Source organism: Sorex fumeus, unplaced genomic scaffold, assembly GCF_029834395.1.
Source record: "Sorex fumeus unplaced genomic scaffold, SorFum_2.1 ptg000122l, whole genome shotgun sequence".
Lineage (NCBI taxonomy): Eukaryota > Metazoa > Chordata > Mammalia > Eulipotyphla > Soricidae > Sorex > Sorex fumeus.
This window is the reverse complement of record NW_026606179.1, coordinates 15,333,762-15,360,409: the sequence shown is the minus strand read 5'-3', so window position 1 is coordinate 15,360,409 and position 26,648 is coordinate 15,333,762. Positions and strand designations below refer to the sequence as shown.

Genomic DNA, 26,648 nt, shown 5'->3' with positions numbered 1-26,648 from the left:
AGATGAATGCAATCTTTCTGTGTCTATCCCGCTTTTTCTGACTCATTTCGCTTAACATGATACTTTCCATGTAGTACCACTTGTATGTAAATTTCATAACTTCATCTTTTCTAACAGCTACATAGTACTCCACTGTGTAAATGTACCAAAGTTTCTTTAACCAGTAATCTGTTCTTGGGCACTCAGGTTTTTTCCAGATTCTGGCTATTGTAAAGAGTGCTGCAATGAACAAACAATTGCAGATGTCACTTCGACTATACCTTTTTGCCTCTCTGGGATATATTCCCAGGAGTGCTATAGCTGGGTCAAATGGCAGATCAAATTCTAATTTTTTGAGAGTCGTCCATACTGTTTTCCAAAAGGGTTGGACCAGCCGGCATTCCCACCAGCAGTGAAGGAGGGTCCCTTTTTCGCCACATCCGCGCCAGCACCGGTTGCTTTTGTTCTTGTGGATGTGGGCCAGTCTCTGTGGTGTGAAATGATATCTCATTGTGGTTTTGATCTGCATCTCTCTGATGATTAGTGATGTAGAGCATTTTCTCATGTGCCTTTTTGCCATTCGAATTTCTTCTTTGCGAAAGTTTCTGTTCATTTCCTCCCCCCATTTTTTGATGGGGTTGGGTGATTTCTTCTTGTGGAGTTTAACCAGTACCTTGTATATCCTTGATATCAACCCCTTGTCGGATGTGTACTTGGTGAATATCCTTTCCCATTCTGTAGGCTGTCTTTGTATTTTGGTCAATGTTTCTTTTGAGGTGCAGAAGCTTCTTAGTTTAAGATAGTCCCATTTGTCTATCTCTGTTTTCACTTGCTCGGCTAGTGGCGTGACATCTTTGAAGATACCATTAGCTTCACTATCATGGAGAGTTTTGCCGACTTTGTCTTCAATAAACATTATGGATTCTGGTCTGATGTTGAGGTCATAAATCCATTTTGATCTTACTTTTGTGCATGGTGTTAGGCAGAGATCTGAGCCCACTTTTTTGCATGTAGCCGTCCAATTTTGCCAGCACAGTTTATTGAAGAGGCTTTCCCTGCTCAATTTCACTTTTCTTGCCCCCTTATCAAAAATTAGATGATTATATGTTTGGGAGGAAATGTCAGTATATTCAACTCTGTTCCATTGGTCTGCAGCTCTGCTTTTGTTCCAGTACCATGCTGTTTTAATTATTACTGCCTTATAGTAGAGTTTGAAGTTAGGGAGGTTGATTCCTCCCATTTTCTTTTTCCCAAGAATTGCTTTAGCTATTCGTGGGGGCTTATTGTTCCATATAAATTTCAGGAGTGTTTGCTCCATTTCTTTGAAGAATGTCATGGGTATCCTTATAGGGATTGCATTGAATTTGTACAGTGCTTTGGGATGTATTGCCATTTTGATGATGTTGATTCTCCCCATCCATGAACAGGGGATATTTTTCCATTTCCTCGTGTCCTCTTTTGTTTCCTGAAGTAGCGTTTTGTAGGTTTCTTTGTACAGGTCCTTTACTTCCTTAGTTAAACTGATTCCTAGATACTTGATTTTCTGGGGCACAATTGTGAATGGGATTGTTTTCTTGATGTCACTTTCTTCTCTTTCACTATTTGCGTATAGGAATGCCATGGATTTTTGGGTATTGATTTTATAGCCTGCCACTTTACTATACAAGCCTATTGTTTCTAGGAGTTTCTTGGTAGAGGTTTTAGGGTTCTCTAAGTATAGTATCATGTCACCTGCGAATAGTGAGAGCTTAATTTCTTCTTTCCCTATCTGGATGCCCTTAATATCTTTTTCTTGCCTAATCGCTATTGCAAGTACTTCCAGTACTATATTGAACAGTAGTGGAGAGAGTGGGCATCCTTGTCTCGTCCCTGACCTTAGGGGGAAGGGTCTCAGTTTTTCCCCATTGAGGATGATGTTTGCTGTAGGTTTGTGGTAGATGGCTTTAACTATATTGAGGAAAGTCCCCTCTATCCCCATTTTGGCAAGGGTTTTCATCACGAATGGGTGCTGGATCTTGTCAAAAGCTTTCTCTGCGTCTATTGATATGATCATATGATTTTTATCTTTTCTTTTGTTGATATGATGGATTATGTTGATTGATTTCCGAATGTTGAACCATCCTTGCATCCCTGGGATGAATCCCACTTGGTCATGATGTATGATCTTTTTGATGAGTTGTTGTATTCTATTGGCTAGTATTTTGTTGAGAATCTTCGCTCGTGTTCATCAGGGATATTGGCCTGTAGTTTTCTTTTCTTGTGGTGTCTTTGTTTCCTTTTGGTATTAGAGAGATATGGGCTTCATAGAAGCTGTTTGGGAGAGTTTCTGTTTTTTCAATTTCCTGGAAAAGCTTGAGAAGAATTGGCAATAGGTCCTCTTTAAATGTTTGGAAAAATTCACTAGTAATTCCGTCTGGGCCTGGGCTTTTGTTTTTGGGAAGACTTTTGATTACAGTTTCAATTTCCTTGATGTGAATAGGTCTATTCAGGTACTCTATATCTTCTTGATTCAGCTTTGGGAGATGGTAGGAATCCAGGAATTTATCCATTTCTTCCAGGTTCTCGTGTTTCGTGGCATAGAGACTTTCAAAGTAGTCTCTGATGATCTCTTGAATTTCTTTAGTTTCTGTTGTGATATCCCCATTCTTATTTCTGATTCGATTTATTAGGGTTCTCTCTCTCTGTTTCTTTGTGAGTGTTGCTAGTGGTTTATCTATCTTATTTATTTTCTCGAAGAACCAGCTCTTGGTTTCATTGATCTTTCGGATTGTTTCTTTGTTTTCCATGTCGTTGATTTCTGCTCTAAGTTTTATGATCTCTTTCCTTCTGCCTGATTTAGGCTCTTTCTGTTGATCCTTTTCTAAGGTCTTGAGCTGTGAGGTCAAATTGTTTATGTGCATCGTTTCTATCGACTTAAGATATGCTTGCAGAGCTATAAATTTTCCCCTTAATACAGCTTTCGCTGCATCCCATAAGTTCTGGTAGTTTGTGTCTTCATTCTCATTTGTTTCCAGGTATCTTTTGATTTCATCCTTGACTTCGTTCCTGACCCACTCATTGTTCAGCATCAAGTTGTTTAATTTCCAGGTGTTTGATTTGGTTCTCCGTGTCTTTGTGTGATTCACTTCTATCCTCAGTGCATCATGGTCTGAAAAGATGGCTGATACTATTTCTATCTTCTTGATTCTGTTGAGGTATGTTTTGTGTCCTAGCACATGGTCTATTTTGGAAAATGTTCCGTGCGCGCTGGAGAAGAATGTGTATTCTTTCTTTTTGGGGTTTAAAGCCCTGTATAAGTCCATAAGCCCTTTCTCTTCTATTACTTCTTTCAAAGCCAATAATTCCTTGCTGGGTTTTGTTCGTGTTGATCTATCCAGAGGTGATAAGGCGATGTTGAAGTCTCCAAGTACTATTGTGTTGGTAGTGATGTCCTCCTTAAAATCTGTTAGCAGTTGTTTTAAATATTTAGCTGTTCCCTCATTAGGTGCGTATACATTTAAGAGTGTGATTTCTTCCTGTTGTACGTATCCCTTGATGAAGAGAAAATAGCCTTCACTGTCCCTTCTAATCTTTTTCAAGGTGAAATTAATGTTGTCGGATACTAGTATGGCCACCCCAGCTTTTTTAGGGAGTTGTGTGCTTGCAGGATTGTTTTCCATCCTTTGACTTTGAGTCTGTGTTTCCTCTGGCTGTTGAGTTGAGTTTCTTGTAGGCAGCAGAATGTTGGGTTCTGTCTCTGTATCCATTTTGCCACTCTGTGTCTCTTAACTGGTGAATTTAGACTGTTGACATTGAGAGAGAGAATGGTTATGGGGTTTTGTGTCATCTTTCTGTGCGGGTGTGTTGTGGTTGTAGGGTTTGTCTTTTCTTATAGTAGCCCCTTTAGGCCTTGCTTTAGATTTGGTTTTGAGTCTATGAAGTTCCTGAGCTGCTGTTTATCTATAAAATAGTGTACCGTTCCTTCAATTTTGAGGGAGAGTTTAGCCGGGTAGAGTATTCTTGGGGAAGCATTCATTTCCGTGAGTTTTTTGACTATATCTCGCCACTGCCTTCGGGCTTGTAGGGTTTCCTCTGATAGGTCTGCTGTGAATCTAAGGGATGCTCCTTTGTATGTGATTTCCTTCTTTGCTCTTGCTGCTTGCAGTATTGTGTCTCTATCGGCAGTATCGATCATTCTAACTATGATATGTCTTGGAGTGTTTTTGTTGGGGTCTCTTTTAGCTGGCACCCTTTGGGCTCCTTGAACCTGAATGGCTGCATTGTGCAGCTCTGGGAAGTTTTCAGCAATGATTTGTTTGACGGTGTTTTTTTCGTTGGGATTGTTTCCCTGAGGTTCAGGTAGCCCCATGATTCTAATATTGTTCCTCTTGGAATCATCTGCTAGGACTCTGATTCTCTGTAGAGCCATTTTGAGGTCCCTTGCCACTGTTTGTTGTTGCGTGTTGGCTTGTTGCAGCTGATCTTCCAGGTCACTGATTCTCTCTTCAGCTGCGGTCATTCTATTTTTAAGAGAAGAAACTGAGTTTCTCATTTCATCTATGGAATCTTTTAATCGTGACATTTCTGCCCTCATTTCTTCTCGTAATTTGTCGATTTTTTTCTGTGGTGTTACTGGCTGTCTGTCTGACTGTTTCATTGAGTTGATTGAACATCTTGATGACTTCGTATCTGAATTCTATGTCAGAGAGGTCCCTTAGGTGAGCTGTATTGACAGAATGGTCTAGATTGTTTTCGTTGTTCTCCCCTTGTGTTGGAGATTTTCTTTGTTTCTTCATATTGCTGAGTAGGTTGGGAACCAGATTCCTTGGGGACTAGTTTCCTTAGTATGGGAAAACAACCTGCGGTCCCGTGAGCATTGGCCTGCTGGAAATTAAGCCACGCCCACTTTTGAGGCCACGCCCACTTTTGAGGAGGCCACGCCTCTACAGAACCCTGGGTTTGGGATGAGATGGGCACCGCCATCAGGAGTGAAGAGGGCAGGGCAGCCGCTCAAAACTGCTTCTCTTCAGGCATCTCGGGGGACACCTGGGGTCCTGCAGGGAAAGATGGAGGTCCCAGGGTCATGAGCCGGCAGCTGTGCTGACCTGGAATTAAGATGAGATGGGTGCCGCCGTCAGGAGTGAAGAGGGCAGGGCAGCCGCTCAAAACTGCTTCTCTTCAGGCATCTCGGGGGACACCTGGGGTCCTGCAGGGAAAGATGGAGGTCCCAGGGTCGCGAGCCGGCAGCTGTGCTGACCTAGATGAGGTGGTGAAGAATCAAGTTATATAATCAGGCATGCAGCTTTATATGGTGTAGTAATCAAGTCCTTTTCTAATTTCAAAGATTCTGTTCCTCCTGGTTCTTTATACCTTCAGTTCTTATGAATACAGAGGCACTATGATGAACCATGCCATAGGATCCTTACGATGAGTTCTTTTGAATAGTCTACTCAAAACTGCCTTAAAACACCTGACAGTGCCATTGGTGGACGTTAGTGGAGTATGATCTCCTCTAAAATGAGGGATAAGGGAGAAGGAGGAAGAATGGATCCAGGACACTCAGGATCCAATACAAAGAACATGAAACAAAGAGTGCAAGCTGGCGCCCTTTTTGGTTCCAGTTGCCAGCATGAAAAAAATGTCTGGATCTCAGAGATAGATAGTCCAGTGGTTAGGAAGTTTCACTTGCCAAGTGCTAGCCAAGGATCCCATATTGTCTCCGGGCACAGCCAGGAGTAAGTCCTGAGTATAGACAGGTGTGACCCCAATCACTTTATCTGCTCCCACCCCCTAAAATAAAGAAAAAAGAAAATGGCCTCTTCTCTTGGAGCAGCACCAATTTCCTCCCCCAGGCTATGGGTGGGTCCCTTGGGGTGAGCTGTATAGCACCCACAGAGCAGAGGAGAAAGCTGTGGGCAGAGCCACAGGCTGTTTGGGGGATGGGTGGAAAGTCCCTCCCACAATTTGTAAACAGTCAGCCATCTGGTTCCTGCAGCAGCAGCTGCTCCTGTATTTCTGCACAGAGGAAATCATGGGGCAGGATGTTAAGACCCCAGTTGCAGAGGAGACCCCCGCCCACCCTGCCCTGCCCACCAGAAACCCCCGGCTTGGTTGGGCCCCCCACCCTGCTGGACCTGACTCTGCTGCTGGTTCTGCTCTCACTGCCCTGGGCACTCACCAGAGACTGTAAGTGACCACTTCTCCTATGCTCAGACCCCAGTCTCCCTCAGGCACCCAGCTAGGCCTGTGCAGTACTTGCCCCACCCCTGCTCCCACCACAATTAGGATCAATGGTCCCTCGGGCCCCTGAAGCCCTCAAGAATTAGCAATTCCAGTCCTGTGGGTTCAGTCACTCTGCAGAAGGGGCACAACACCCCATTCCACTCTGCACCCAGACAGCTGGCTCTGAAATCCCCATTTGTCAGCATTTATCCAGCAGTGATCTCTCCCTGCCCCCTCACCCCAATGTTTCAGGGACCAGGACGACAGCTCTCAAGTCAGCCTCAGCTCAAAACAGGGTCAGGCACTGACCCCCTGGACAGGCTCCTCAGTGTCGCCAGAAATGCTGGAGAGCAGAGGGGATGAACTTTCCATGAGTGAGAGGTCATCAGACCATGTTCTCAGGGGCTGTTACTGGGGCTCAGGGTTCCAGGCTGGGTTCCAGGGTGTCTGAGCAGGTGCTTGGAGCCAGGTGCTTTAAAGCCCTGGTCGGAGCTGTGAGTTCAAGACACTCAGAGAATCTTTTGCAGATTTGGAAAGTGGTTCAGAGTCTTTCCAAGAGAAGTTACCACATGGGGTGTTTCTTGGCCCATCTGGCAAAGGATCTTGTGTTCTTCCTCCTCTCCCCCCACTTACACACTTTAAACACCATCTTGGTTTAGAGAGTTGTATATGATGAATTTCTACAGGCATTCAATATTCCAGTATAATTCCACCACCACTTTCATCTTCCCTCCACCATTGTCTCCATTTTCCCAACCACCTGTCAAGCCTGCCCCCGTAGCAGGCCCTCAATAATTTATTTCATATTGCGTGTTACCAATTAAGGCTAACAGAATGATCAAACAGTATTTCTTTATGAGAAAATTAGTGAAAAATTTTGTATCTCATCACGCAGATATTAAGTCCTTGTCTGAGGGATTATTATGATTCTGTTACAATTTCAGCTTCCACATTAATAGTTTTGCTATCCAGATTAATTGGCTTCTACTTTACATTTCATCCAATCTGGTGAGCTGCTACTGGATTGTCAGGGTTGCCGTGTCTTGATATTACAGCAGAGGTGCTGGTTGGTGGGTAAGACTGCAGGGCTTCTGGAAATATAGGGAGATGTGGGGAGGTAGACCACCCCAGTTCCATAAGGCTGGGGACTTTCAGTCTCAGAGACCCATGTACCTGAGGTGTGGCAGGGATAAGTTCACTGTGAGGCTCAGTAGTTTTGAGGTGATTGGTGTAGGAGAGAGCCGCTGCTGAGATATTATTTGGGTGTGCAGTGACCTGCCCCCTCTGAGTGTTATAGGTGGAGGGAGTGAGGTGCACATGGCAAAGTTTAAGTCAGGTATTGTTTATCAGCTAATCAGTGACTGTTTTCTCTGCCAAGAATTTGAACAGGAGAGCAGCCCCCCAAACTATCTTCCAGAGCTTTCTATGAACTCTTTCTCTTCTCATGCTAAGTTAGCAGGCAGACCTCATACAGAAACCAAAGATAAGCAATTAGTAAAGCAATGTATTGATTACAAAATAGGACTATTAATAGGACAGTAGGTGAGCAATTCACTGATTAATATAGAAACCACCCCCCAAATAAGAAACTAAAGATAGTTGAAAAATAGTAAAATAAACTCAAAACAGTCAGATAATAGTTAAACAACTGATTGATTTTGGGACTAAAAATGTAAGCAAGTAGGCCACCCTCTTTATTGATCCCCAACATCCTGCACTTGTTTTTCTACCAAGTGAGCACACGTACTGCCTATCTCCCAGAGGAGCACACATCCTGCTTTTCTGCCACGTAAACATGCATCATCTTACTTGTCAAAAGGGCTTACATTCTGGGTGCAGGGTCAAAGACAGTTTGCCTTTTTCTCAAGGAAGCAGGGTCAGTTGGTCTTTCACACAGAGAGCTCCTCCCACCCACCAGTGTCCCCCCCCCCCCCCCACACACACACACACACAGTGTCTCAGCCAGTTAAGGGTCTGAGAAGTTTTCTTAGCTAGTTGATCCCTTTAAAGATTTATTTATGCGTCTCTGGAACAAGGCTGGTAAAGATGAGCCTATGTGTTGACAGAGGTGGTGGTTTATGGGAGCGAAATATCCCTGTTACTTGGAAGTGGAACAGAAAGTGAAACCCACTTCCCCTGCCTCTGACCAAGCTGCTCCATGCCTGTATTGGGTTCCTCTTACTCCCAGGCCCCCAACAGCACAGGGGCAGTGAGCGTTCACTGCCCTGTTGGTGTGCATGTCCCCGAGAACCCATGGGTAATGGTGTGAGAGACCCACACCCCAGTCCAATAAGTCAGAGAAACAGCAAAAGTGAGGTGCAGTGAGGTGAGGTGTGTCCTGGCCTCTGGAAAGAACAGGTGTGGGCTGGAGGAATCTTGGCTCAGGGAGCGGCTGGGAGACTAAGGACTGAGATGGGGGAACCCCTGGAACAGCCCTGACTGTGGGAGCACTCGGCAGTGCTCACTGTCCTCTCATCCCTTTTCACTAACTAGGAAAGGACCAGAGAGGCCCAGGAACCAGCCTAATGCTTCCCAGTAGAGCTCGCTTTCTTCTCTTTTTCTTTCTTTCTTATATTATGTTTTTGTTTTCAGGCCATACTGTTGTGAGTTGAGAGTAGCCAAGAAGTCTGGTTCACACATGTTTGCCTAATTAAAGAGCCTTTATTAATCTACCCCACACTCTCCATCCTGCTGACTTGCAGGTGACCACTCAGCTGAATAGCCCTGAGCTCCTCCCCATCCTGACCTGGATCCCAGGATCTGTAGCCCCTCAGCCTGGCCCCTCTCCTCTCCATCTTTCTTCCTCCGCCCCCCCCCCACCAGGGACCAGGAAGGTGGTCGTGCTGGCTCCCGTGGAGTTGCGTGGCTCCCTGGGTGATACCCTGACCCTGCCGTGTCACCTGCAAAGTCTGGATTCCAAAACCCAGCGGGTGACTCTGATCAGTTGGAAGCGGCTGGACTCGCTGGGGGATCCCAGCATTGTGGCCGAATTCCACCGGGAGCAGGGCCCCAGCATCCCGGAGGCCGACCGTGTGGAGTTCAAGGCTGCCAGGTTGGGTGCGGACCTGCTGGATGCCTCGCTGACCATTCGTGAGCTGAGCCCTGGGGATGAGGCCAACTACACCTGCGAGATCCACATCAGCCCATCCCAAATGGGGAGCGCAAGCACCTGGCTCCGGGTGTTCTGTGAGTGTGAGGGGAGGGGTCAGCGGGTAGGGAGGGATGGGGCTAGCAGGAAGGGAGGGGCGGGAAGACTCAGAGAGGGAGTGGTCAGGGAGAGACCCAAGGAGGTAAAGCATCAATGGTGGGGCCGGGGGTGCATGTGGGGCCGGTGTTGTGGATCAGGAGAGAGGGCATGGCCTGGTTCTTGCTGAGGACCTTGGTGACTTTTCCGGGGGCGTAGGGAGAAGCTGCTTGTTTATTTGGTTTTTGCCTGGGCCAGGGTTAGTTAGTTATTCGGAGCCTGTTTGGGGACCTGGATTAGCTCCCAGACTCCCCACAGTTTATCCAGGACAAAGGCTGAGAGCTGAGATGGATTGCCCGGTTCCTGCCTCCAACACAGGGACAATAGCGCTGCCATGACCCCACCACCAACACCAGCACACCCACCCTCATTGAGTCCTTCCTGACCCTCCCTTCCCCCTGGGCCACTACTGCTACCATCCTTAGCTGCCTCCTCCAACTTCTTTTTTATTATTTTTTTTTATTGAATCACCATGAGATATAGTTACAAAGCTTTCATGTTTGAGTTTCAGTCACACAATGATCGAAAACCCATTCCTCCACCGGTGCACATTTTTTACCACCAATGTCCCCAGTATCTCCCCTCCCCCACCCCTCCCCCTGCCTCTATGGCAGATAGTTTCCCCCAAACTCTCTCTCTACTTTTGAGCATTATGGTTTGCTCAAATTTTTCCACCACCATTCAAGCCTGCCTGCCAGGGGCAGAAGCTAGATAATTTGTTTTCTATTGCTTATTATGAATATTGCTGGAGCGATAGCACAGCGGGTAGGGCGTTCGCCTTACAAGCGACCAACATGGCCGACCCGAGTTCGATTCCTCTGCCCCTCTCGGAGAGCCCGGCAAGCTACCGAGAGTATTCGATATGCCAGACACAGTAACAACAAAGTCTCCAATGGAGACGTTACTGGGCCCGCTCGAGCAAATCGACGATCAACGGGAGGGCCTTTACCTTTACCTTTACCTTATTATGAATATTGTGAGAGGTAGCATGGCTACTTTTGTGCTTCTGAAATTCTAAAATTGTAAATGATGGGTTCTAGAGACATCTCTGTAGGGAGCTAACTCATTTTGAGATTCATTTGGCAGTCTCTGGATAAAGGCTGTTGATGTGCTGAGATGGTGCCCGGAGGCAGATCATGGGCAAGACAGCCAGGACCCCAAGTGTGCGGAGAGACACGGAGGGACTACCCATCTCCACTGCCGCCTCGTGGCCTCTCCTCCAACATCACAGATATTCCTGCTCCCCCGTTGCCTCCCGGATTGCTGTCTACACTGACTCCCACACTGTCTACACCTGCCCCTTCAGCAGAGTCAACACACACTGCCTCAGCTGCTCTCTGCCCTGGGATGCCCACTCTGGCACCCTGCTGCCCCCATCTGCTCAGCTCCCAGCCCATTCCCGCGCCCGTTTCCAGCATCTCCACCAGCGCTTTCCAACCCCTGTCCACAGACTGGTGCCGATCCGTAGAAATTTCCTGCTGGACCACAGGAAAATTCATTAGGACTTGTCAGTAGCATTTGGTCTACTGCTTGGTTTCTGTTTATTTTTTTCTCAGAAAAAGCAAAAACAATTTTAATAAAGAAGTGTTGCCTTTCTAAACTCAAACACATTCAATGTTTTGTATAATACATCAAAAATATATCTTGTTCTTTACTTTCCTCCAGAAGATTATGGAGCTCAATCATTATTACAGGGTACACAAAATTAAGTATATCAACATGACATAACTACTCATACTGTTTATAGTGCAATATTTATGACACCACAAGGCACACAAGTTTATACATGTTAATATGGATTATTGTTCTGTTTTCTGACATTTATACCTGGTAGTGATGGTGAAATTCAACATTATATCATGTCTTTCTTTGAAAGCTTGACATTAAGAGTTAAGAAAATGAGTGATCTTATAGACACTGACATATGGAAAATACATTTTTGTGATTTAATACTATAAATTACATGTACCTTTTGAATTATATGTATATATTTACTAGAAAGATTGACAGATACTAAAGAGACTAAAGAAAACCTCTTAACCATCAAATCAAATATAATTCAACTACTTGCAGCAATCTTAATTTACCAATCAGACTACTGCTCTTAAATCCTTTGGTTGTCAGGTACCAAACTAATTTTAAAGTTAGGTAAATTCTTTTCTTCCTAATTATTATGGGTGGTCCAATTCCCCATAATATACACAGCTGAGAAATATCCCTTATGCATCTTTATTTAAGTGGCAGTCAATTAGGAACAAAAGTAATCCTCTCTTAAAAATGTTTTTAATGCAAATCATTCCAGAATGACTTCAGACTATGGACAGAGACTGCAGGAAAAGACTCTAGTTCTATATTTTGAATGATTCTTCTGTATATTGCCACTTCTGCATAAGATTAAAATCATGTGTATCACCTCATCAGGATTGTTCAATCTATGTTAATCCAGATAGCCCAACTCAATGAGTTTTGGGTATAGTGTTTCTAAAGTCCGTTACTAGCAATACTTTACAGAAATTTCATTCCAATAAATACATATAAAAGCATTTAGATTATATGCATGTTTACAAAAAGTGCTTCAAAGATGTCTGGTCAAATTGCCCGAAGATTTCAAAGCCCAAACATTTGTTGCAAATGTAATTTGGACAACTACTATAAAAGCAGGAAAAAGCAAGACCAAAAATATTCATCTCTTTTAAATGTTTTAACCCTATTCTTTGGGAGATAGGTAATAAAAGTACATTGCAGTTTGTGCTTGCTTTTACATACAAGTCATCTGGACCTTTTACTACAAGCAGTTCAGATCTTTTCATTATCATCACTGTTGATTTTTTAAATGCAACTGGGCTTTGTTGTTTTAAAGAAGTTTTGGACACATCTGTGTGCATGATTTACATAGCAATTGTCTCATAGTCATTATCCTGAGACCGCAAATCACAAAAGTTAAAGAAGAACTGCAGGTCTTTCTGGAAGTTTTTGTTTAGAAAGCCATAAAATATAGGGTTAGCACAGGTAGATATCATTGCTGTGAGGTGGCAGAGCAGGAACAAGAGAATATGGTTGCATGTGGCAATGATCTGATGATTCCAATTGAACACAGTGTTAAAGATGGTTAGGGACAACCAGCAGACAGCAAATGCTACAACAATAGACAGCAGCATAATGTTGATTCTTTTGGTTTCATTGGACCTATACCTTATTATCTCTCATCTTGTCCATCATGTTGTTTCTCCTTTTTAATCGGATGTATATCTTGAAGTAGTAAATAAATATAAAACAGAGTGGGCCGAAATACTGCAGCACCAAGAGGAGGGTGGTGTAAGACAACCTGAGAAAATAAAGTTGAATTCATTTTGATTAGTCAGACTGTTACAGATTACTTTAGACAAATGGGCAGTATGTGTCTTCAAAGCAGGTCAAATGTTCATTGTATTCTTATTTTCATATTGGAATTCATTTGTCAAAATTATTCTGAATTCTTTATTTCCTTGAACTGAACAATCCTCTTTTGCACTCCTTTAATAATGCGGGGAGTTGCGTTGGAATGGAACAATGGTGAGAGAGACAGTTTCTGTTTATTTTTAAGTTAAATAAATATAGAGTTTTTATTATGATAAGAGATTCAGAACAAACACACAAAACTTTGTTTTTTTATTTATTTTTATAAAGTTATTCACAGTAGTTCATTACAAATAATGTTCAAACACCAATCCCACCACCATGCACCTTCCCAACACCATAAGAGGAAAATGTGTGTAGATTGTTGTATTTTATCCTGGAGCCATTTAAGGCCTTGGATAAAATGTTAAGTGCAAGTATGTTAAAACCCAAACAAATGTGTGCTACTTTTGATACATCCGTGGACTAGAGTATAAGAGGTCCCGTGGCTGCAAGATGGCTCCAGGATGTTCTGCATTGCTCTCTTCCATTCTGTGTTGTTTTCTTTCAGAAACTTGATTTCATAGTCTCTGGATCTTGGCCACTGATAAGATTATATGGTGTCCAGGGGCAGTTTGTGGGTGTGACTGCCAAGCTACTGGAGACCTGAGGAGGAGGTGGCCCATCCTGTTTCGAGCAGGCTTGGAGATCTCAGTCATGGGCCCCGCATACCTGGACTTTTCTGCAGGTTCCCTCATAGGTGAGGCTCACCCGAGTTTGTGGAGAGTGGCCTTGATCATGGCCTTGAGCATGGCTGCAGTTGGGTTCTGGAGGTTTTTGGCTGCCAGGGTGCTGCTTGGGGTGGGAAGGGAGACTCAACCCTTCCACACAAAATATTTTATAATTTTTTTTAAAGTTCTTTTTTAGCGGTTGGCAAAATATTTCTATTTTCACTGGTCTGTAGGTACAAAAGAGTTAAAAACCACTTCTCCACACTGGCCCCTGGACCACACAGTACTATCCACTGTGTACAGTGGTCTTAGTCGAAGTTAGTGGAGTTCTCACTGTTCCCTGTATCATCTACACTCGCTGCTGAGACCCTGACTCCATGCACACCCTTCATATTCTGCCCTGTCTACACTGCCCTGTCTACACAGGGGAAGGGTCTACACTGTCCTTCTCTTTACAGATCTCACTGCTGTCTACCTGATACCATCTACATCGCCTCCTCATGGGCTGCCTACCTGCCCCACAGCCTCCCTGCTGCCCATGACTGTCTACACAGCCCCCAACACCACTACCTGCTTCTCCCCACACAGCCTCATTTCCACTAGCACCCCCAGATCAGGACCTCAAATACAGCCAGATGTGAGTCACAGTAGGACCCCATCCTGAGTGTCCCCCATGGAGTGTGCATCAGGCAGTGTCTGACACAAGCCCAGGGATCACCTGGACCCCAGATCCTCTGTTCAGGGGTGCTCATGTTCCTACTCCTACCCCAATACTGCCTATGGGAGCTTTAGAGATGGTTCCAGCCTCCCCTAGTTGAGAATAAAGACAGTGAAAGCATCATAGGAGGATGACTCGAGTTTCCAGCATTAATCATCCTTACCCCTCCGAGGATATTAGGTCATGAGCCACAGACCTTCTTGCTCTCATCTGTGCTGTCACTAATTCTGCATCTCTGTGTTCTCTGGAACCACAGTGTGCCAAGGGTTTGTGGACAGCGTGAGTGGGAGGAGGCAACAGTGTGGACTGTGAGGATCCAGACTCATCTCATGTTCTTTACTGATCCAGCCTACTGTCATCTACACCCCTCACAGCCTGTCTTTCCTGACTTCCTGTACATGCTCTGCTGCATTTGCAGCTGTCATACTGACACCTCGGGTCCACAGAACTGGCAAGAGAGCTGGCCAGGGCAGTCCACCCAACTCCATCCGTTGCGTGCCAGACAGGGAAGGACGACAGCCTTAGAGGGAGGATGAGGACAACAAACCATATAAACCAACAAGACAAAGACAAGACATGGCTCCAGGAAACTCTGCAGGGAGAAGACTCACTCTATTGCAATCAGGCTTAGGTTTATGTACTTTAAGAGAAAAGGGAGAACAATGGATGGAACCTTTCAGGGGGAATTTCCTGCACAAGCCCACAAACAGTAGAACAGGGTGTTCTGCTTCCTCACTCTGGTCGTAGCCTGAAGTTCCTGTTGAGCAAATCTCAGAACGCAGGGGGCCAGCAACAGTATGACGGCCAGCACAATCAAGGGACGGTGAAAGACATAACCCAGGTGGCCAGATGCCCTTGAAGCCAGGGAAGGAGGAGTGGAACAAGTACCAGGAATGGAAATCCTCACTAAACTCGGTCAGATTGTTGATGTTCTGCTCAACCACCCAGGTTCATTAATAAACAGCATTGTTCTCACAGGAACAGACAGATTCCCCCCCTTGTCTGCTGTTAAGTCCAGAGCCCTCCGGTTTTGGAGAGTCACAGCAGCAAGGGAGGCAATCTGGCACTGGCATGCTTCAAACTCTTGGTGGTGAAATCAGTGGCCTGCTGCAGTTGCCTGGCAAAGTCCTCTGCAGTCAGAGTCCATGGGTGACAGCACCACCATGGAGAGACCTAGGGTGGTGGTCAGACTTTGTGTTGTCTCTCAGGGTCTGACAAACCATCTTGGTGGTCAGCAGGAAGGAGCTGGACATATCTACCTGAATCCCTATGAGCTTTGGACTATCCTATGGGAAAATTCAAGCAAAACCTCTCCCTGTCATAAACAAAGGGTCTCCCCACATACCATAATGGGAGGGACTGATGCTACAGGATGCCAGTGAATAACAATGGGAGGTGCATCCAAAATATTGAAATATCAAAAAGATTAAGGATGGAAAGGGCTAAGGACAGCCTGATGTTAGGGAGTGTACTCCCCCTTTTTGTTTATATCAAATAGTCTTTCAAAGTGTGATAGGCGTGTTTCACCAAGGTTTGTCCCTGGGGATTTTATGAGATGCCAATGGTGTGCTGTATTTTTCATTAAGCACAGAAATTTCTTTCATCTTTTTAAAAAAATTTTATTTTCATAGAATTGTTCACAGTAATTGGTTACATTCAATAGTTCAACACCAATCCCACCACCATTACATCTTCCCACCCACCATTATTTTGAATTTTCCCACCACCACCCAAGCCTGCCCCAAAGGCAGATGCTAATTTAGTTTGTATTGCTTATTGTTGAATAATTGACCAAAAATGATCCAAAAAGGTTTCCTTAGAGAAAGGTGTATGAAAATTGTACCTTGTCTTGGAGCCATTAAGCCCCTGTATTAGAAATTTTGAACTTTATATCTATTTTGATCAAGATTGGTTGTCTTCTACCTTACACCCCATCAAATGTGGTGCGTTACTCTTGGTATAATGTATGATATGTTACACGACCAGAAAAGTGGCCTTCCACTCCTCCTGGAATTCTAAAATTTTACATAGGGTACTAGAAATGGAGTTAAAATTTTTAACTGGATGGTGATTTTATGGTCTGGAGGCATCTTTGCAGCATGTTACTCTCTTCTGAGATTCATTTGTGAGTCTCTGGATCATGACCATTAATGACCTTAAATGGTGCCCAGAGGCAGTTTGTGGGGGTGACCACTAGGAAACCGGAAGCCGAGGAAGATGGAAGAAGGGGCCCATTCCTGACTCCGGAGCCTGGAGATTTCAGTCACAAGTCCCACATACCTAGGTTTTTCAGCAGATTTAATCTCATGCATGGGGGACTCTGGGCAAGGCTGTGAAGGTTGGCTTTGAGCATGGTGGTGATTGTGTTCTGTAGGTTTGTGGCTGCCAGTGTTCTTTTGGAACAGACAGAGAACATACCTGCCCCCCTCTGAGGTGCCTGAATGAAATCAGCCTGGTGTAGGGTGGAAAGACTTCTCTGCAGCACGTTGCTTTCTTCCACGATTCATTGAGTCTGATCACAGAAATTTCTGAAGGCAGAACAATAAAGGCAGGTCCATTATCAGTTTTTAGGCTGAGGAGGAGATCCATAATAGCCATACAGGCTAGCATATGGTGAATCAAATGACGTGCCCTTTTACCAGCCTCGGCTGTAGTCCATATAAATTTGATGTGTCAATAGTAATGAAAACATACTGTTGGTGGCCAATTCTAGTATATGGGAGACATCAACTTGCCAGAGTGCATTAGGTTGGAGACCATTCTGGGAGTCACTCCCGGGCCTTGCAGTCCTGGAGTAATCATCAAGTCCTGACAAGAGAAGCAAGTATGCAAAATGCGATGAAGATGGGCAATAAGGCATCAGGGAAATGGGCCTGAAGGCCATTAGGATTAACATGAGTCAGGTGATGAAATTCTTGTGCTGTATCCAGCAGGGCAACAAGAGCTCCGATGGAGGCGATGACATTACCCTTGGACAGGGGTCCCAGAGTGGGAGTTTGGGGGACTGTGGGCCCTGATCTATTGAACATAAATGGGGAAGTCATGACCCTCAAGAGATGAGGCCACTTCAATAAAAAGAGGGGAAAGAAGATTCTCATCTAAACATACATGGGGCGACCAGCATTGTGAAAAAATTGAGAAACTTTCCATCCTGTGCTTGGGCCTTTCAGGAGAGAAAAGCCACTCATTCTCATAAAGAGTCATAAAAAAAATAAACAGCTGTGACCCATGGGGTGACAGTGATATCAGTGTCCCAAAAAGTCTCAACTTGGGGCTGGGAAAGGTGGAAACTGCAGGTGGTAAGAAAGCCCCTGGAACAGGTGGGGCTTTAAGAGAGGTCTTTAAGAGAGGAAGAAGACCCACCCATAGTGACTACACAAAAGAGTATCATAAGACAAATTCTTAAAAGAGGAGAAAGGGAAACTCTCAAACACTCGTCCAGTCATTCCCCTCACAGAATCTTAAGGAGACCTTGGCTTTGGAGCACAGGCATAAGCCCCCTCCTGGTTGACCCTCCCAGGTAGGCCAAATCTCCTTCAGTCTTTACAGTCTGATGAAATCATGGATTAGAACCCACTCTAAGTCCATAACTTTTTGCTGTGGGCCCACCACGCACACTCACAATCACACTCCAGTCAGGAGAAAGGCCAATAACAGGTGGCATCTCAGAAAGCCTGGGGCCAAGGGGAATCGTCCAACAACACAGGGTGATTCCGGTATCCCACTGCCAGGACTACTCACCTGATCACTCTGCTGGCCTTCGTAGGTCTTCCTGGGCCCCATGTTGGGTGCTAGGTGTTGTTCTGACACGTTGGGTGCATGGAACCGACAAGATAGCTAGCCATGACAGTTCACCCAACCCCATCCATTTTGTACCAGACAGGGAAGCAGAACAGCCCTAGAGGGAGGATGAGGACACAGAGCCATTTGGAAAGACAAGACAGACAAAGACAAGACACGGCTCTGGGAGCCTCTGCAGAGAGAAGACTCACTCTACTGCAATCAGGCTTAGGTTTATGTACCTTAAGAGAAAAGGGAGAACAATGGATGAATACTTTTCAGGGGAGATTTCCCGCACAAGCCCACAATTAGTCAAAAAGAGTGTTCTGGGTCAGTCTCCCCTGCTGGCTGGCAATTAGCTTGTTCGTGGTCCCTGATGTTTTGTTTTAGGAATAGTGATCGGACATTGCATCTGGCTGTCTGAGGAAGGAGGGAGGAGTCGCTGCTGAGAGATCAAGGGGGCCCTCCCAGGGGAGGGGCCCCTACAGCTCATCTGCTTTGGCCAAGGCTCAGGAGCTCACCCTGACCCCATCTGCTCCCCCATTCATCTCCTGCAGCACCCCACATGCAGGCACTAGCAGAAGGGAACAGAGCAGACATTCTCAAGCATGTGATGCTGCAGAACAGGGTCTGGATCCCGAGAACATGAGTGCATTTGGCATCTGTCCCCAGGTCACTAAAGTGACAGAATGAGACTCTGACCCTTTCCAGAACATCCAAATGACTCAAGGTCATGTCATGTCACCCAGACTCAGCTGCCCCTTATAGTGCCTTGTGAAATGTGGGAGAGGTTCTTCTCTTCAAGTGTGAGTCCCTCAGGGCTCCTGTCCCTGAGCCTGTCCCTGTCCCATCTCCAGATGCCCCCCAGGTTTCCATCGCCCTCTATGATGACACTGGGCAGCAGGGCCAAAGGGAGATCAGCCTGACCTGTGACGCCCGCAGCAATCCAGAGCCCAAGAGCTACAACTGGAGCACGTGAGTTCTGGGTTGATCAGGGTCTGAGTGGGGAGACTGGGGATGGACAATCAGGTCTGAGGGGATAGGCTAGGGATGAACTCCTAAATATTGGGGGACAGGGCCTGGGTGCCCAAACTCCAAAATGAAGAGGAGGAGGGCCTGACCTGGACTCCTGTACCTGAGGAAAAGGTGCTGGGAGCCAGGGTCTAGTGAGGAGTCTGGGATGCATTCCTGGGTCTGAGGGAGAAAGCTGGGCATGGAGTCCTGGTCTGAGGGAGGAGGTGGGTATGCACTTCTAGATCTGAGGGAGAAGGGGCTAGGTATGACTGCTGGTTCCTAGAGAGAAGGCTGGGGCTGGAACCCTGGGTCTAAGGAAGGAGATAAATGATGGATCCAAGGATCTAAGGAAGGAAGGATTGCAGGACAGATTAATTAGGGAGAGGGAAGAAGGACTAAGGCATGAACTCCTTGGTCTGTTTTGGGTTTTTTATTTGTTTCGGGGGCCCAAATGCAGCAGTGCTAGGGCTTATTCATAGCTGTTCAATCTGGGATCACTCCTGGTGGGCCTCTGTGGATTGTATGGGGTCTTGGGGGTCGAATCTGGGTTAGTCACATTAAGGCAAGTACCTTACCTGCTATCTCTCCGGCCCTGGACTCCTGGATTTGTGAGAGGAGGCTGGAAATAAACTACTGGGTCTGGGGATAACCCCTGTTCTGCAAGGAAGGAAAAGCAGAGGGATCCAGAGAGAGAGACACACACAGAGACAGAGACAGAGACAGAGACACAAAGAGAGGGAGAGAGTGTCACTACTGACACTGATTAAATTGTCTTACCTGTGGGCAGGGAAATTGGCTTAGTGGGGGACAGGGACCCAGATATGTGAGACCTGGGACTCAGCCAGCACCCACACCCACGTTATATTTTTATATAATAAAGGTGCCATGAACACACAGTTTCTGGGGTCTTCAACCCAGGCAGCAGGTACCCCAGCTCTTCCCAGTTTTGCTCCTTGACCTGTCCTCACCCTTCTTCCCCATCCCCACACTCCCCACTCAGCACTGGGCCATGTGGGTTCAAAGATCACCAGCACCCAGTAGGGGCATCATTAGCTGGGGTACCCCCAGGGATCTGGAGACCAGAGCAAAGGAGGCAGTAACTGACCCGGGATCTAAGGGATCAGGGGAGCTCTGGGGACCCTTCAAAGGGCTGGGCTTTCCTCTGCCTGAGGCAGGAGATTTCTGGGTTGCTTAGCAGAGAAGGGCCTGAAGCTCTGTTCCAGCAAGTTCTAATCAGGCCAGCAGGTGTGTGTGTGTGTGTGTGTGTGTTGTGTGTGTGTGTGGGGGGGGGGGGGGAGGTGAAGAAGCCAAGGGATAGGGGTGGGAGTGGAGGCCAGACAGGCCATGAGGACCAGAAGGTTCTAGATGAATTCTGAAGGAGGGTCTCAGGACCTGCTGAGCAGTTATGGGGGGATGAGAGGGAGAGTTGGGAGGTCACAACTTGGGTCACACAGAGGGAGGAGCTGGGGTTCCTCAGTCCCTGTCACTGGGCTCCAGAAGAGGCCTTGTTCTCACCCACCTGTGCCCCCAGGACCACGGGCCCCCTGCCCCCCTCTGCTGCACCCCAGGGCTCCCAGCTCCTGATCCAGCCCACTGAGGAGTCCATCAACACAACCTTCATTTGTCACGTCTCCAATGACCTAGGGACGGGCCAGGCAGCCATGAGAGTCCTGATCCCAGGTGAGGACCAGTGGAGAACACGAAGACACTCAGGAGGTGTCAAGCAGGGTTGTCTCTGAGGAGGGATGGGAGGGTCCCTGGAGAAGGACCTCCTCAGCCATGAGATGCTCCTTGAAGTCCTGCAGAGGCCTCTGCCGGGACACTCAGAAAGGCCGTTCCAGGGGCTGGGGCCGAGCTCTCGCCATTGCAGCTGCTGAAAATGCCACAGTTGGGTGAGAAAATGGGCCAGTCAGGTTTGATTTAATCTGGGAGCCTCAAGTGTGGGTGTAAAGCAGGAACTTTCCTGATTTTGTCTGCACTGCTCTCAGTGTTGGCTCTATTCTCAGCCAACTCTGCCCTCAGTCATCAGGGGCCCATGGGCATTCCAGGTGCCCATCCCACCGTTTAGTGGGGCTGGGGAGAACACAACACCTTTTCCTATTTTGTTTTTCTTTTTTTTGGGGGGGGGTAGTGTCAAACCCAGGGTTGCTCATGGTTTATTCCTGGCTCTATACTCTATGCCCTGATAGTACTCTGGGGACCGTATGTGGCGCCAGAGATGGAACCCAGGTAGTCTGTGTGCAGGGACAGCACCCTCTCTGCTGTCCTGTCTCCCTGCACCCTGAATTCAACACTGACAGTGACTCTGGCCCATTCCAATAGCCACACAGAGGGGAGCGCTCTGATTGGTCAGTCCTGGGTCCTGCCTCCTGGACCACAGAGCTCTATGGAGGGACAGTGAGGGCTGCCCATAGGAGTGAGGGACGATGTGTGCGGATAGAGGGACCCCAAAGTCTCCCATCCTAACCCCCTGCCCCCTCCTCTTCCCCAGGATCTCCCCGGGAACCATCACCCTCATACTCAGCTCTCCAGATCGGCCTCTGTGTTTCAGGAATCGTGTTGGTGGCTGTGCTGGGAGCCATGGTTTATTCCCGGTATCGGAGACAGTCCCGTGAGTGTCTCTGGAACATTCCCCAACCGTTTGTCGGCCCTGAGCTTCCCGAGCCCCAATCCCTGAGCCTGACCCCGCACGAGGCTCTGTGCTTGTTCCCCCAGGCAGCCTGTCCGCATGTCCCCACAGCCGGGCAGCCCTGACCCTACAGACATGGACACTGAAGCAGGGGTTGGTCTCCCACCCCAAGGGAGTGAGGGCTCCGATTCCAGGCCCCGTCAACACTGGGCAGCCTCCAGGGGCACAGGGGCACAGAGGGCAGCATGGCACCCTCCAGCTGTCCCTCATGCCCCTTGGTAGGAGAGACCCCCTAATGCTCTTACAGAAAAGAGGGGGCAGCAGGAACTGGAACCCTGGTCCCTCAGCAGGGCCTGAGGTGGAAGAACTTGCTGGGACAAGTGAATTAACAGACCATGATGGGTTCAGCCAGTATTGATTGATAATTTATTATAGGGCTGGGAAACCAGAGCCATAGTACAGCAAATAGGGCTCCTGCCTTGCACAAAGCCAATCCAGATTTGATCTCAGCACCCTATTTGGTTCCTCAACTTTACCAGAAGTGATTGTTGAGTGCAGAGCCAGTAGTGGGCCCTGAGCTTTACTGGTTGTGGTCTAAAACCCAATACTACTACTTCTATTGAGAATAATAGGCCAGGGATAGTGTTTGACTTCTGTGATTTATTGATTTATATTTAACAGACCAGATGGGGTTTTGTAGTATTAGTTCATTGATTGATAGTTAATAAGAGGCCGGGATGGGGTTCAGTGGTGGAACATGTGACTTGCATATGTGAGATGCTGGGTTTGATTTCTGACACTGCAAAGAATTAAGCTGAAAGGAAAGAATCGAGTGAATCCCGAGGAGTAAACGGATGAAGACTCTCTCCAGCCCTATTTTAGAACTGTGAGGCCCTGAGGGAAGGGGAGCCCTGTGTACCTGGAGCCACAGGCCCCGCACCCCGGGGTCTGCCCATGACATCCCGCGGGTTCCTAACGCATCTGCTCTCTGTCTGCAGGCCAGGACTCCCACAGCGGCCCTGATCACAGGGTAAGTGTGGGCAGGTGCTGAGGTGGGTGAAGTGCCCACAGAGCACTGCCCAATCGCTCTCCCAGGAGAACCCCTGTGATGCCCCCAAATCTCTCACGCTGACTCACAGGCCGAGTCTAGTTTGCTGGGTCAGTGCTACTGCTAAGTTTCTATTTCTGCCACTCCTGGCTCTGGGCTCGGGGTCGTGCAGGGCAGGGCTGGAGAATCATATGTTTCTTGGGATGAAACCCAAGATTCCCCACGGGCAACTCCCTGTGCTGTTCCTCAAACGTGAGGCTTGCATTTTAATGGGCATCCTTTGTTGTCCCCTCAAGCTGCATCTGGGTAAACTATAGGGCCCTCGGGGAGAATGACCCACAGGCCTGACCTCTGGGCCATGGGGCTGTTGAAAGAGTCTGTGTTTTTTTCTGAAAGGACCTTGCAGGTCAGGTTTGAATCTTCCCTTTCCAGGCTGTCTCCTATGAAACTGTGCAGAGAGAAGCCAGCGCTTCCCAGGACCCACTGACAGAGGACACAGATGGACTAACCTAGAGATGCTGGAGCTGGGACAGGTGAGGTCAGGGCTGGATGCCGACCTTAAGACAAGGCTCTCCCTGTATGCTGATCCTCTCCCCACCCCCCTGCTTTTTGAATAGCAGCATAGAAGCTGTCCAGAATCACAGAAGCTATTTGCATAGTGATGTAACTCTCTTTACTTAGTGCCACAGCAGGTGCCCAGACGCAGATATCCTAGTTACTTAGTGTCACGGATCAGTTACTGTTCATGGAAAGGGCCCTGGTGGATCAGTAAGGGATACTTCAGGGGACTGTTTAAAGGCAAAAATGAAGATGAGAACCAGATGGTGGAGCTTTGTGCCTATTAAACTAGGTCGCTGTCCCTGCTGAACCCCATGGTGATAAGCTTTCCCTGCTGCCCCTAGACACCAGTAGGAACTGAGACTGTCCTGGCGCCACATCTGGTCCCCTTCTTTCCTCCTACCTCCTTTGCTCCTGTAGAAGGACCCTAGTGTCAGCCATCAGGGCCCCCATGGATGTGCAAGAGAAGCTCCCAACCCGAGACCCTGAATTCATCATCCTGCAAAGGCCTTTGTCCATGTCAGGGACATTTGTAAGATAACATTGGTTTGTCCTTTCTCCCTTGCTGCAGGGAGCTTGGGTTTATTGGGGGGCTGGAGCGATAGCACAGCGGTAGGGCGTTTGCCTTGCACGCAGCCAACATGGCTGACCCGAGTTTGATTCCTCCACCCCCTCGGAGAGCCTGGCAAGCTCCCCGTGACGTATTCGATATGCCAAACACAGTAACAACAAAGTCTCCAATGGAGACGTTACTGGGCCCGCTCGAGCAAATCGATGATCAACGGGAGGGCCTTTACTTTACTTTACTTTATCTGTCACACTATAAAACCCAGCTCCTGGAGGAGAACAGCGCAGAGTCTCCTGCCTCTGTGCCTGGCTGTCCTCACCGGGGCCCCTTGGAGGGGGGAGGGTTGAGTATCTCTCCCCTCCCCCCACCCCGAGCAGAGCCCCAGCAGCTGAGGACCTCCAGAACCAGCCACGGCCATGCTGGGACCACTCTCCACATGTCTGGACGGGCCTCATGCATGAAAGAACTGGCAGAGGAACCCAGGCATGCGGGTCCCGGAGCTGAGGTCTCCAAGCCTACACGGATTGGGACTGGGCCTTCTCCACCTAGACCCTCCATTTTCCAGTAGGTAGGCGTCACACCCACCAGCTGCCACCAGCGCCAGGTTGGTCTCATCAACGGCCAAGATGCAGAGACTATAAAACCCAGCTCCTGGACGACATCTTATTATCTTATCTTTCCTTTGGAGAACCTGGCAGGCTACCAAAAGTACCCTGCCTGTTGGAGTACAAGGAGCTTAGGTTTATCAGGTTGCACCCCTCACAGTGCCCCCAAGTCACTCCCATTACTTTGTTTATCTGTAACCACTTCTGTGCTCTCTTCCCCAACCAATTTGTAAGGTCTCATCCTTCTAGGACACTGTACTTGTACTGTAAGTTAATATTGCCTTTCTCCTCTCCTTGTGTCCCTTGACTAGTTTATGCCATGCCCTTTTTGTATGGATACAGGAAGACAATTAATATTATGTTTTGTAACTTAGGAGTTGATTGGCCTTGAATATTATTCACTCCTGGGCATCTGCTTTCTCAAGTTAAGCCTCAGTTGCCCTCACTTCCTAACACCTCAAAAGCAGGGTCCCGACGTAGGACTGGATGGAACCAGAGCAAGCCGGTAAGTTATGTGCTACCCTGGCATCGCAATGGGACAGGCCAAGGTGCCACGATTCTTAATTATAGATTAAGAGTTTGATCATAGGCAAATGCTGTCATGATCCAAAAGTAACGACGAGACTAGGACCCTGCTGCTAATAGGAAAGGTGTCTGGCCTGAGCACTGCAGTCTGAGATCGAGATGGCCCTAGGGGAGCAATTCTATAAGCTTAAGGTATTTCTTATTGTATCCATACAAAATGACTTATATTATATATGCTTATATGTTGATCAGACAAGGATAAGAGGGAATACATCCAGGGAATTCTGTTCTAGTGTGAGTTGATCTGCTATATGAGAATCTGTCCTAGAAGCAGCCTTCCCATGTGTCCTGACTAGCTTGGATGAGACTGAACATTTCTCCCCTTCATCTGCCTTCAGTGAGCAAGAGGCAGCTTCCCTTATCTCACAGAGACCCTACTGTGGAGAGGCAGCCTCTCTTATCTCACAGAAACCTTACTGTAAGAGGCAGGCTAGTCATTGAGATATAGATTCCAAACTCTAGCAGGCTGGTCTCTGATATGCTATCCAAGTGCTTGCAGCTTGTGTAAGGTGAGGCCACGATTACTGGCCTGCAGATGTATAGAAACAATGTATGTTCTGCCATCTCATTGTTCTTTCTGTAACTCTTTTTGATGACATCATTGTATTGAGCCCTTTAGAGGTACCATGATCTATATAAGGGAGATTTCAGGGCTCTCAGGAGAACACGTGCAGGGGACACGTGCGGATACGTGCCATAGAGAACCTGGGAACACGTGCCTGAGAGAACCAGAGAGCACGTACTTGAGAGATCCTAGGGCCTCTATGGCATACACTTCTTCCTTGTAATAAACTGCTGCTAGATCAACCAGCCTGGCCTTCATTTCCTTCCTTTGCCGGACCATCGCCATCGACCTCCCTGAAGTGGGGAAACGGCCTGAGACGACCTAACGCAGGCGGTGGGAGAGATAGGCCACTGCTATTCCCCTTGCCCATCCTTCTGTGTGTGATTACACACCTGCCCGCACGGCAGAGTCTGGCAAACTTCCCGTGTCGTATTCAATATGCCAAATACCAGTAACAATGATGGGTTTCATTCTCCTAATCCTGAAAGAGCATTGAAATGGCTCTTTTTAAAATCTCAGGGGTAGGAAGAAGGTGACGTTACTGGTGCCTGCTGGAGGAAATCGACGAACAACAGAATGATCGTGATCATGATCGTGATCTGTCACAGTGCTCCTGAGGCACTACCAGGATGGAGGGTCTAGGTGGAGAAGGCCCAGTCCTCTGTGTTTATCGTTAGCCTCTTCTCTGTGCTCTGCTTCCCCTATTGGTTAGTCACTTATATCCCCAAATCAGACCCTCTGATGTGTAAGGTCAGACTCTGGATATTGTATTTGTAAATGAAATATTGCTTTTTCTCTTTCCCTTTTGTCCTTTGAAGTTTACTTTAGAGCAATGTCCTTTTTGTATAGTAAGTAAGTAAAGTAAAGGCCCTCCCGTTGATCATCGATTTTGCTCGAGCGGGCCCAGTAACGTCTCCATTGGAGACTTTGTTGTTACTGTGTCTGGCATATCGAATACTCTCGGTAGCTTGCCGGGCTCTCCAAGAGGGGCGGAGGAATCGAACTCGGGTCGGCCATGTTGGCCGCTTGTAAGGCGAACGCTCTACCC

The 26,648-nt window shown here is 47.3% G+C and overlaps 1 protein-coding gene across 4 annotated transcripts in view; it reads left to right on the top strand.

The window, feature by feature from the left end:
• LOC130043630 (poliovirus receptor homolog) overlaps nucleotides 1-26,648 on the top strand; it is a 43,503-nt gene that overhangs the window by 12,714 nt on the left and 4,141 nt on the right. For 3 of the 4 annotated variants that reach the window (XM_056136057.1, XM_056136058.1, XM_056136059.1), the window contains exons 2-7: nucleotides 9,004-9,366; nucleotides 18,886-19,003; nucleotides 20,574-20,722; nucleotides 21,534-21,653; nucleotides 22,670-22,701; nucleotides 23,152-23,252. In XM_056136057.1, the coding sequence (XP_055992032.1) occupies nucleotides 9,004-9,366; nucleotides 18,886-19,003; nucleotides 20,574-20,722; nucleotides 21,534-21,653; nucleotides 22,670-22,701; nucleotides 23,152-23,232 (863 nt within the window). In that variant the 3' untranslated portion in view covers nucleotides 23,233-23,252. Of the gene's footprint in view, nucleotides 1-9,003; nucleotides 9,367-18,885; nucleotides 19,004-20,573; nucleotides 20,723-21,533; nucleotides 21,654-22,669; nucleotides 22,702-23,151; nucleotides 23,253-26,119; nucleotides 26,199-26,648 lie in introns of those variants that run through there. The other variant, XM_056136060.1, reaches the window with a different exon arrangement.